This window comes from Zingiber officinale, chromosome 1A (genome assembly GCF_018446385.1).
Source record: "Zingiber officinale cultivar Zhangliang chromosome 1A, Zo_v1.1, whole genome shotgun sequence".
Taxonomy (NCBI): domain Eukaryota; kingdom Viridiplantae; phylum Streptophyta; class Magnoliopsida; order Zingiberales; family Zingiberaceae; genus Zingiber; species Zingiber officinale.
The window spans coordinates 29,764,673-29,777,539 of record NC_055987.1 but is presented as its reverse complement, the minus strand read 5'-3'; the positions used below and the strand labels follow the sequence as shown (position 1 = coordinate 29,777,539).

Sequence of the window (12,867 nt, the reverse complement as noted above, 5' to 3'; positions counted from 1 at the left end):
GAGATCATATGCTAGGGTGGCAAATGATCATGGCAAGGGAGAGTCCTCCAAAGCTAAGGGAAAGTCTTATGCTAGGGTTGCATATGACTATAGTAAAGAGAAGTCAAGAAATGACAAGGGAAAGTCATTTAAAAGTAAGAAAAAATTAATCAAAGACAAGGTGTCCAAGGTTAAGAAGGTTAGGTTTGTAGGCCAAGTGTCACCGGAGGTGCACCGATGTGGCCTAGTTATTGTAGATGAGTCACCTAGGGAGATGACTAAGGTTAAGAGCTCTAGGGGGAGCACTAAGAGTCAAATTGGGACCCATGGCCAATGGATCTCAGGTGGGTACTACTTGGGAGTCTAGATTGGGTCATGGAATGTGCCAAGTGGTTTGGAGACGGACTTGAGTCTCAAACCTTGGGATTTGGCACAATTGGGTTATGTTTCATGCTTAGAAATATGACATTGGGGTTATATAGCATAATAATTGGTTTTGGATGTATAAATGTCATATAAACCAATGCTAAGGATGCATTGTAGGTTGGTATGGGCAAATACATCAAGAGGAAGCCAAAACTAGGACTTTAGGTCAAGGTTCTATTGAACCATTTAAGCTAGTTTTGGATTTTGTGTCAATCTTGGATTAGTGATAGATACATTTTTTTTAATATATTTTTTCCAAGTAGACATTGATATAATAGATCTCTCCACAAAATTTGGGATTTTTTGGAGGTCTGTGAAATTTCTGGCGCATTTTTGAAGTTGGCCAGAAAAGATTGATTTTTTCATGAATAGTGTACCAGTCGACTGGTACAGTTACCAGTCGACTGGTAACACTGTTCATGAGCATAGAATGTCTCTGTAAGCTTGTTTTCATGGAGGCAGTCGACTGGTACTTTTGGCAATCGACTAATACCAGTCTGAAAGTGTTTTCAGCACTGAATTTTGACCGGGTCAGCTCTTATATGTGTATCAAATCCATGGGGGATTAATACATGAGTTTAGGGTCAATTTGGATGACAAGTTTTCAATAATTGAGATATTTTTGGAGAACTTTTTGGATGTTAGGCAAAGGGGGAGAAGTAAGATTTAGTTGGGAAAACCTGAAAGTGCCTTTGCGTAGGGGGAGCCTTGGGATAGGTTCCCAAAAGCCCGTTGTAAAAATCCTAGCTCATTGGGGAGCGTAGGTGTAGGGGGAGCCTTGGGATAGGTTCAAATGCATGTTTCATTGTTTGTGATTCGGCGTTGTAAGTCCAAGTGTGTAGCCTTGGCATCGTAAGTCCATTCAGCGTTGTAAGTCCAAGTGTGTAGCCTTGGCATCGTAAGTCCCTTGTTTTTAGCATGTTTATTTGCTATTTGTTTTTCCTAACTTAAACGTATTGCCAAACATCAAAAAGGGGGAGATTGTTTGAGCAATCCCAATGGTCCGTGCGACCATGTGTTTTAGTGTTTGGGCAAAGAGTTTAAGTTAGGTTCACCCTTGTATTTGATATGTGTATTTGAGTTGTGCAGGTTTGCAGGATACACATGCGACTCAGGTTGATGGCTTCGGGTCTAGTGAAGGATGAAGCATCTGAGGGACCGTGGGAAAGACAGCGAGGACAAGGGCCGAGGGAAGCGACTTCGAGGCATACGCGAAGGATGGCATTGGGGACGAGCCGCGGGCTTGAATGCATCTGAGGGACGAGAGCCAAAGGAAGTAGGCTTGAAGGCGAGAGGTTAAAGCTACAAAAGAAGCGTCAAGTGAGTCATAAGGGTGAGGGTACGAGTGCACGAGAGATTGTACTCGGAGTAAAATCCTAGTTTTAGGATTTTACTGTAGCAGCACTATAGCGTTACTGTAACAGCACTGTAGCGTTACTGCAGCAGTACTGTAGCGTTACTGTAGCATTACTGTAGTAGTCGACTGCATGTTTTAGCAGTCGACTGGTGCAGTCGACCGCGCAGTCGACTGGATGCGAACAGAATGGTTATGTTCGTTCGGTCAGTGTAGATCAGTCGACTGCACCAGTCGACTACAAGTTTTAGTAGTCGACTGGTATCGAGCCGTTGGGATGTAACGGTCGAATTTCCACCAAGGGCAGTCGACTGTATGTTTTGGCAGTCGACTGGTAGGCGGGGTTTTGAACCCGCAGCCTATTTAACCAAAGCTTGGGAGCTTGATTATAGTTGATGAAATTAGTGGTGGTAAACCCTAATTAGTAGTCTACTAGTCTCAAGAGTCTTGGTTGGTATTGTGGTGAGGGGTCTCCACCCATAAGGAGCTACTTGAGATAGCCGGAGTTTGCCGGGGGCTAATCCACCAACGGATCGGGATCGTCCACCTTAAGAACACGCCGTGGAGTAAGAGCCCTAATCTCTGAACCACATTAAACGAACGTGTAGCTTGGTTTGCATTTCCTTTCTTTGTCTTACTTTTAGTTTAGCTTGTTTGTTTTTGTTTGTATTCCGCTGCGCAAGCTAACAATAGGAAGCAATCGATTTGGGGGCGTCGTCTATCCAACCCCCCTTCAAGTCGGTCGTCCGATCCCCTTCAGAAAGGATGAACGGGAAATAGAAGACTAGCATAAAACTGGTCCTTAAAGAATGTGAGAAAGTCATCATATGGCATATACGGACGGTCGCAGGTAGAAGGGATGGCAAGTTGGTAATCAGCGGGGAAACAATACGTAAGCTTCATTTGGTCAATTTCATTGCCATTGAATTTGGAGGCTGTGGAGATATACTAGAGCCCTGAGACGGGCAGGGGAGGATGAGGAGACTCAGCTATGAAGAACAGAGGGGAAAGAAGATCAAAAGATCCGAAGAAAGAAAGAGAGAGAAGCTTACTGCATAAGAAATCACCGAAGGAGGAGGAGATGACGGTGAGAACGAGGAAGATGGTGCAAGGAATAGAAAGAATCAGTGGCTTAAAAACGTGGAGAGCGGTCGTTCTCAGTCGTTCGATCAAGGGTTTAGAAAAGGAGAGTTTATCGCGGTCGTTGATTTCAAAAAGGCAATAGTCACATCATTACCAAACCGTCGTCTGTCACATCACGTCTACGGTGGCATGCGATCACACCACGTGGCATTCTTCTATAGGAAGCATTCATGGTAAAGCTGAGAGCATGATTGCGGGGCATGGCTGAGCGTGCCCAGCATTAATGGAAGAAGATTTGAGAAGTTTTCAAGAAATTAAGATGACATTAGTGGCAATTAAAAACCACTACTGTCGAGAGTATAGCTCAGTGGGGAATCAAAAAATTAGCTAAATGTCTTCTCTTAAGCAGCTGAACGACAATTATAAAATTGAATGTCTTCGCTTTAGCAGCCGAACGATGGCTATAAAATTAAATGTCTTCACTTCAACAGCCGAGCGACAGCTATAAAACTGAATGTCTTCACCTCAGCAGCTGAAAGGCGGCTATAAAACCGAATGTCTTCACTTCAACAGCTAAACGGAGGCTATAAAATAGAATCTCTTCACTTCAACAGCCAAATGACGTCTATAAAACTGAATGTCTTTGCTTTAACAGCCGAACGACGACTATAAAATTGAATATCTTCGCATCAACAGCTAAATGATGGCTTAAAAACCAAATGTCTTCACTTCAGCAGTCGAATGGTGGCTTTAAAATTGGACATCTTCATCAGTAGCAATCGAATGATAGCTATAAAATCCTGGGAAGATATTGGCAAAGTCTATAGGCGACCCTGAGTTACAAGACGCTTGATCGAGTAGAGAGGCTCACGAGCATACTAATGGTCCAGTCAGTCGGACTTGCAGTCTCCTTCAACTAGACTTGAAGGGGAGACTTATGATCTAGTAATAATATAGGGTCCCACCAAGGATGGGTCAAAGTAGGAAAGACCGCTGACGTGGAAGATAAAGTTAAGCTAGGTATCCAAGTCTGTCGAGCTGACCGACTACGGCTGAGCGGACCGAGTACTACCGAGTGAACCAAGTACTACCGATTGGATGATACCAACTTGAGAGACAAGTAAGCCGAGCTTGTCCTGGCTGGGTAAATTGTCCTCTGACCATAAAGAAAGATAGTCACTAGTCTCGCTGATCGGGCACCATGCCCGGTCGGACAAAGATAATTGAGGACAGTCAGGAAGCTCTTAAAGGGACGAGGTAGCAGGTCTAATGACACTGCTAGATAACCCCGACCGAGTGAACGTCGATGAGCCGAGTAAGTTCCCATCAAATATCTTATCATATCCTTTTGAGAGTTTGTACTTCTGACAGCAGGGCATGTCTAGCAGGTAATAGTACTTTAGAGGCTTCTAAGATGTCATGTCAGAGAATTGCATGGCTACTTAAGGAATAGTATCAGAGATACTTTTTAACCTGTCTCTTCCTAGGACACCTAGGAAGATTGCCTATACCTTGAGATACATGCACGAGCACCATGTTGACACTATAAAAGGGGGTTCTTAGCTATAGGAAAAGGTATGCACAACTTCATCTTCTACATCTACTTGATATAGTTATCATTTCTTGAGATCATCGATTACTGACTTGAGTATCGGAGGGCCAACGCTGAGAACCCTTTATCAGTCCAGCACTGATGTTTGTTGTCTTGCAGAGCTATATGGAGTCTTCATCGCATCAACCGTACAACCACATCCCCAGCTTGCCATCTTAGCTAGTTTTGGACAGGATCATAGCTCATTATTTTTAATATATTAAATATATTTTTATATATTTTTTAATGAGAATGGAAAAGAATATAACCCACATGATAAAATATTACACAATCTCATTCTCTAAAAATTAGGATCATTAGTTTTTAATATATTAAATATATTTTTTGTGTATAGTTTTTAAGAGAATGAAAAAGAATAGGACATACTTGATTAAAGATTTACATGACCTCAGTCTATGATCAAAACTTTGGATTTCGCAAAGATCTCATTATGATTTTAATGGATAGAGACTATTTTTTTAACAAATTAAATTTATTTTAAATTATGGATATTATTTTATAAGATTTAATTTATTTCTCTTCAATATCTCATAATCCTAATCTTCTCACATTACATTTCTCTTTCGTTGGTGATGCTTTCTCTATTAATCAATAAGAACATGAATTAAAATTTTTTTATCTTATCTATACAATGCAAAATAAAAATGCTAGTTTTTTTTTTGAGTTCTTCCTTGATATGAGTTATGACGAGTGGACCCAAGAGATGATGTGGTGATCAAAGTCAAGATGACGTGATAGTCAAAGTCAACGGTCCCCAGCTAGCTCTGATTGGCGACCCGGTACTAGGGCTCATTGGATGAGCCTGGCCAGATTCTGTGTCGTGAGGAAAAAAGGCCGACAGGCCCTTAAACCGGTCGGATGTAAGGGTTTCAGTGCTTCACCTTTGAACTAAATAAACAACGTGCCTAGTCACTCAATAGTCGATCGAGTTTAAGGACGGTCGCCCTTATAGGCCGGTCGGAATAATCGACCTACCTCACATTTGACCAGCTATAGACCTGGTCAAAGGGAGGGTCAAACTCATTACTCTGTAAGAGCCTCTCTACATATGGTCAATCGATATTATCACCAGTTAGCCCTATGGGTATATGTTTAATAGTAGAGTGGACCGGGTTTATATGATTCCATATCCATCTCTTCTATGTATAAGTGGAATAACTTTATAAATCTGGTCAAACGGGCGCATGCACTTTATCTACAAGTTATTATACTCTGGGCAGGACAAAAGACACTTTGGCTCAGAATATTAACCAAATCTCTCATAACATAGTATTTCTTCAAAGGCTTGTTATATGCCCGACTAGACAAAATATCGACCGGGTCTAAGGCGCTTATCTTCATATTGTGGATCGAACGGATTTTTAACACGCACAAGTTATTATATTATTTCTCAAACAGACTCTCATCGTGTCCACAACATCATATTAGTTCTCAAGCGGATTCCTAGTATAACCAGGGTATTATATTATTCTCCGAACGAATGTCTCAAAACTGCACAGAATATAACCAAGCGACTTAATACCATGATAGCTATAACGGCGACCGACCTTACTGGCAGACCAAGATATAGGCAGTATAATACACAACAGAGCAGATTATACAGAATATAACCAAGCAGCTTAATAGAGATGGTCGGCCTTAAGGACCGACCGAGATATACTCAGCAGACAACATCCTAATAACATGTTAGAATAATAACTGTGTCAGAGAATATTCTTCTAGAAACTTCTTCAGGGACCATCATGTCTCCCATCAGTAGACCATTTATAACAGCATATTCCTTCATCAACCTCAGTAATAACAGAAGCTATAAATGACAAAAGAGGTATACATGTGGGTAAAGGGAAGATTCCTCATATAATTATTATACATTGCCTAACAAACTCTGACACACTTTGCCACCTCATGATTGCGGAGGTTATGAAAGGTGGTATATAAAGGGGGAGCACTCTCCATGGTGAAGGTATGTTCTCTGAACATTTGTAACTTTACTCTCGTGTGCACGTTTTTACTATTCTTCATTCACCTGTCCGGACTTGTACTGACTTGAGGCCCTTCGCTAGGGACTCCCCCCTAGTTTCTGGGAGCTGACATTTTGTTGGCTCATCTCCATATGCGAAGGAGCAGAAGAAGCTTTCCCATGGAGTAAAAAGGTCTTCTTCCATTCAACCACCGATCCACAGTGCCAAGCGCATCATCTCTGTAGTTTTCAAACAGGATCATCCCTCTTTTCCTTTTCCAACTCCCTCTCTCTGTGCTTCTCTTGCTCGTTGAGATTGAAGAAGAGAAACCATTCCTAACGCTAACACACTGATCCGGTTGGTGCTATTATGCTCTTTGCTTAATTCAATTCAAATGTTGATGCATTTATCTATATTGTGTCTGATCAAAATAGAAGATTTTGTTATTTTTTAGCAATAATGAGTTAGATACCTCTATCATTTTATTTACTTGATAGACATTAAGTTTAACTTTTATTTAAATATATTTACTGTAATAAATTATTTAATTTTTTCCTTTACCTCCATTCTATCATTTACAACTATTCTAGTTTAAGTGATGAAAAATATGATTTATTTTTTCTTTTACTCTATGCCTAGAAAGTGTTGGACCCCGTGGTAGTTTTGATGTGATCAACCAAGTTAGTTAGGTCCTGCTGTGTTTGATCCCTGTGTCTGAGTGTGCAGGAGCTTAGGAGCACAGGAAGTCGAGCGGAAGACGCAGCTAGCGAGAAGGACGGCACGGGAAGGGAGCCGACGGGCTCGGTGCGTCCGAAGGACGAGAGAGCTGCGGAAGAGTACTCCCGGTGGGCGTGAAGAGCGTGTGCGGCGTTCGAGAGACGTTAAGCGGGGACGGAAGGCTGCTAGAGGAGAAGGCCGGGAATTGGGTTCGGGTGAGCCCTATTCTGGTTGGCCGCAATCACCCAAAAGAATGGAGCTTCGGAAGCTAAAGCGAAGAAGAAAAGGAGTCAAAAGAGGCTGGAAATTACTGTAGCAGAAAGTTACTGTAGCAGAAGTTACTGTAGCTTGAAGGCGCCTTAAACAAGCTTGAAGGCACCCTTGAATGCACCTTCAAGCCTGTTCAAGGCGCCTTCAACAGTCTGTTTTGACCGTTTGCGCTGCGGATAAAGTTTTATCCGCTGACCGAGCTGGAGGCGTCTTAAACCTTGTTGGAGGCGCCTTGGACCCTCGAGATAGACTTTCCAGGAGCTATAAAAAAGCCCCTGGAGCTAGGAATTCACTAACAACTTTGACAATCAATTCTGTACTCAATTCCTAGCAATAGTTCTGAGCCATTAGTGTGTAAAAGGCTTCTCCGCCTTCAGCAAAGGAGATTCTTCTAGTGCGCTTTTTCATCGCCCTGGATTAACAACCTCCTTGGTTGTAACCAGGTTAATTGTTGAGTTTCTTTTTACTTCTGTTAATTTAATTGTTATTATTTTACTATTACTTTTCTGAGTTGAAATCCGAGGAGGGTATTTTTATTTTGTGTTTTTAGCAATTCACCCCCCTCTTGCCGGCCTCCGCTGCACCAACAAGTGGTATCAGAGCCAGACCGCTCAGAAGGACTAACCGTCGACTGACGCACAACGATCAAAACGATGACCGGAGACAGTGAATACCCACCTGCATTCGAGGGGGAGTTTGCTTCATGGAAGCAAAAGATGGAGGTATACCTTAACTCTGATTTTTCTATTTATTTAATAATGAAATCTGGTTATGAAGCACCAAAGAAAGCAAACGGAGAAGAGCTCGAGAAATACCTCTGGAACGAGAAGCAACGTGACGAGTTTATGGCAAATGCACGAGCTGAATTTCATCTTCTAACCACAATACCAAATGAAGATCTCGACAAAGTCGGAGAGTACAATAGCGCAAAAGAACTTTGGGAAAAGTTCTTAAAACTCCACGAAGAACAAATTGAAGTTGAATCCGACTCCTCGATGGACACTGATCCGACGTCAGAAGAGTCCGAAACTGAGGTAAGTGCCGAGATAGAACCAGTAACCGAACTCCAACTTGAAGACCTAGAATGCTCATCACAAATGAGCATCGATGAAGGGGGAGAAACATCAGAAGACGAAAACAACTAGACAGGGGGAGAATCAACCACCGACAAGGTAAGTCAGGTATGGTCTCCACCTCTTGGCAAATTAATTGCTTCAATTGAAATATTGTCGAAAGGTTTTCGTGAATTACAAATTATTTCATCTAAAGAATATTTTAAATTAAAAACTGAAAAACTATTAAAGAATATTGAGTTAAAAGACATAATTTGTCAATTAAAAGATTTTGGCAAACTAACAATAGAAAATGTACAATTTTTTGCATGCTCAATATTTGTTGCCATAATTCTAAAAAACTGTGAATTAAGAACTTATGAGAAGTTAAAATGGAAATTTAAAAGTCATAATATTTGATCTTAGTTGAAATGTTAGACTTAGCACTTTCAGAGAAGAAAATTAAACAGTAAATTTCTTTATAAAGCTTTGTCAAGGAAGTGATTGTTGCTCCAATAACCAAGAAGGTCTAGTGCCTCGCCACGACCTGGAAGCTAAAATACTGAAATGAAATGTTTAATTAACTTTCTGAAAAAGCATTTAAAAATTAGAATTAAATAATGCTTTGAAAGTTTAATCAAACATTTTTGAAAATTTTGTTTATAAATTCATTTTTAGAAATATTTTTTCCTGAAAAATTCTAAAGACTTAATTTTCTTTTTGACTTGAATTTTTTTTGGAAAATACTTAGAATTTTTTTAAAAAAAAAAAAGTTCCCTCTAATTAAGACCCCATTTTTGCTGTGATCAAAGGGGGAGAGAAAAATACAAGTTTAGGGGGAGTTAGAAAATTTTAAAATTTCTGTTATTATTTTTATAAAAAGTGTTGCAATTTTACTAATTGCAAAAATTATGCTTAACTTGTTAGTTTAGTAATTTTTTCTTTAAAATTACTCTTTATGTCTATTTTAAACCCTAACTTGAACTTGGGTTGATGCACATCAAAAAGGGGGAGATTGTTGGACCCCGTGGTAGTTTTGATGTGATCAACCAAGTTAGTTAGGTCCTGTGTATTTGATCCCCGTGTCCGAGTGTGCAGGAGTTTAGGAACACAAGAAGTCGAGCGGAAGACGCAGCTAGCGAGAAGGATGACACGGGAAGGGAGCCGACGGGCTCGGCGCGTCCGAGGGACGAGGAGACTAGCAAACGTGAAGGGCTCGTGCGGTGATCGCAAGGACGCGAAGCCGGGGAGGAAGACTGCTCGAGGAGAAGGCTAGGTGAGCCCTATTCCGGTTGGCCGAAATCACCCAAGTGAGTGGAGCAACGAAAGAGCCAAAGTAGACTTGGAGCTCAGTAGTAGCTGCTGAAGGCGCCTTCAAAGTGGATTGAAGGCGCCTTAAACAGAAGGCGCCTTGAAGGCGCCTTCAAGCTGTTTCAAGGCGCCTTCAATCAATGACCGTTTGCGCTGCGGATAAAGTTTTATCCGCTGACCGAGCTGGAGGCGCCTTAAACCTTGTTGGAGGCGCCTTGGACCCTCGGGATAGACTTTCCAGGAGCTATAAAAAGGCCCCTGGAGCTAGGAATTCACTAACAACTTTAACAATCAACTCTGTACTCAATTCCTAGCAATAGTTCTGAGCCATTAGTGTGTAAAAGGCTTCTCCGCCTTCAGCAAAGGAGATTCTTCTAGTGCGCTTTTTCATCGTCCTGGATTAACAACCTCCTTGGTTGTAACCAGGTTAATTGCTGAGTTTCTTTTTACTTCTGTTAATTTAATTGTTATTATTTTACTATTGCTTTTCTGAGTTGAAATCCGAGGAGGGTATTTTTATTTTGTGTTTTCAGCAATTCATCCCCCTCTTGTCGGCCTCCGCTGCACCAACAGAAAGACTCCCATTTAGTTCTATGTAAATGATAATGATTGGTTTAGTCTCATTGCACTTTTTGTTTTCTAAGGATTGTATTGAGTTTTATCATTTTTTACATGTGTTTTTTATTTATTTAGTTTTTGTGCTTGAGTTGAGTACGAGAGCATGATTTTTTTTCTATTGTTATCCTATTTTATTATTCTTATTTTCTCAATTTTGTTCCTTTTTTGTAAGGGTTGTTATTCTTTCTTTATTTTTAAATAATTTTGACTACACTTATTTTCGACTAAGTGAATTATAAACTTATTATCTCCTTAAAATGTATTCTTATCTCTAATAATATTATGTTTATACAGTAAAACTTATAATTCTCTAAATTATGTTATCAAAAATTGAATAAATTAATAATTTTGCATCTCTACAAGTGAGAAAATTATTTTTTTTTTAAAAAAATATTTTTTAAAATTAATATTTTAATTTATTAAAAAAAATTAAACTATCATTTTTTATCCTATGCCTAAATGAAAAAAAGGTAAAAAAAAAATTAAAAAACATGTCAGGACTATATTATTTTTTCTCACCTAAGGCTTCAAATAGACTTGAGTCCGCCGGCTCATAGTCGGAATAGTTGCTTTTTCAGCCATTCAATTAATAAACTCACATCGATTGATGTGTAGTCTTCTTGTATTTGTGTCTGCCGTCACTAGGAAGATCACGACGAATCTCTCCTGAAATTCGCGCAGGAAATTCCTCTTCGAGAGAATGTTCTTCTCTTGCAAAACTTCAAGTAGTTCATCTACAGCGATGAATGAGAGTTTTTCCAAAATTGCACGTAGCATCAGTTTGTTTTTAAAAAAAAAAAAAAAAAAATCATTCGCAGTTGCATGGCAACTGCACGCCGACTACCAACAAATACGTCTCCTCCTACAGATCACCCATCGCAAAGTCCCAAAATTTTGTATTCAGTAGATTAGTAGTAGCTTATAATCAGTGTTTGTAGTTACAGCAACAAGATCTAACTCTGTCAGACCCACATCAGAATTGTTGGTTAAATGAATTGTTAAACCTTTCAAGGTCCTCATGGTTTCTAGCAAAAGAGGGACAAAACTTTTCCTCCTTGATTTCATATTCCGAATTGTTGGTTAGCTTCTAAAGCAAAAGTGTTGCACAATAAACAAAGTAAAGCAAAAGGTTGGACAGTCTGGTGCTTAGAGACACTTAACGATGAACAGCTGATACGAGCTCCATTAGTCTCCCCTTCCATCTCTGTAGAGCACACCTCCCTTCTTTCTTGCTTAATGCAAGATCAAAAGGGTCCACAGATAAGTCGCGAAATTGCAATCCTTTGTTTTTTTTTCTTTGCAATCGCCATCTACGTTGTAGTCTGAAGAATTCTTTTGCATTTCACGCGACAATTCTTTCCAGAAAGCCATGGTACCAAAGGTTGATGGAGGCTGTGATTCTTTGGAAGAATGCGAGGAAGTCTCCGGCAGTGGATTCAAGATCAGATTCAGCAAACGCCGACAGGTCGAAGTTGAGGAAATGCACCTCTTTGAAGGTTGCGTCTTCCTTCACCCGAGTGTGTCTCTGCTCCCCGATCTCCTCCTACAATGAGGTGTTTCGGGCCGACGTCCCCACGAGGAGGAGCTTCAGCTACCCGAGCTCGAAAGCTTTTGCGCCCCCGTCGCATCGGGTCATCGGCACAAGGAATTCACTGGAAACGAGGAGAGTGTTCAGGGGGAAGTCGCTGACGGACGATACATTGATGAGGAGGTTTGTGGTGGAGGAGGAAGCGATGATGCAGCTGAAGAGGAGGAACCAGATGGAGTTTGTGAGGCAGAGGAATGCGATGAAGAGGAAGAAGCTCGGGCCTAGTCCTCTCTGCAGGATGGCAATGGCTGCAGAAGAGCCCAGCCCAAGATCTGCATACAATTAGGGTTTCTTCATCTGATACCCATTCTTTGGCTCTATATATGCCACTCACTTCTAGGGGTTCGTAACCCTCCACTGAAGAAAAGTGGCTCTAATTCTTTGGCCGTAAAGGTACGGCGATCTTGTTCTATGCATTTGATTTTTGTCTTCGTCTTCTTTCTCCTTCTGATCCGCGAATGTTGATGGGAAGAAAACGCACATACCAAAAGCCAATTTGCAGAGCGGAGACGCCTGGATTTTGATGGCGATCTCTGCATTGAAGGTTGGCGAGAGCGAGCTAATGGCAGTTCTCCGTGCCTCGCAAGTTTCTTCTCTCTTGACGACGGCCTCGAACAAGCTGCTACATTTGACAATTTTTTCCGTGATACTTTTGCTATTCATCTTCTTCTTCTTCTTCTTTTTTTCTTCACGGTGATTTTTGGTCTCCTTTTCCCCGATCCTTTTGATCTTCTCCAAATTCTATTTTCTTTTCGTAGTTGTTTTGATTTTGCGATCGAGAAATCTCGAGATGGAGTTTTGCTCTCGTTTGGTAGGAAAAAAAAAACAAAATTGTTAAACATATGATCAAAATGAATCATAAAATTCATCATTTTGAAGGAGAATTTCAAATCCAG

At 40.7% G+C, this 12,867-nt stretch overlaps 1 protein-coding gene and 1 non-coding gene across 2 annotated transcripts; both read left to right on the top strand.

Annotated features, from left to right (window-relative positions):
• The first annotated feature begins 11,768 nt into the window (after positions 1-11,768).
• LOC121997204 lies at positions 11,769-12,257 on the top strand. Its single transcript, XM_042551498.1, has one exon. The coding sequence runs from the start codon at positions 11,769-11,771 to the stop codon at positions 12,255-12,257; it is 489 nt and encodes a 162-aa protein (XP_042407432.1).
• Positions 12,258-12,472: 215 nt separating this feature from the next.
• Positions 12,473-12,600, top strand: LOC122039360. Its single transcript, XR_006128192.1, has one exon. It is a non-coding gene; the product is annotated as a small nucleolar RNA snoR86 (small nucleolar RNA).
• The last annotated feature ends 267 nt before the right edge of the window (positions 12,601-12,867 follow it).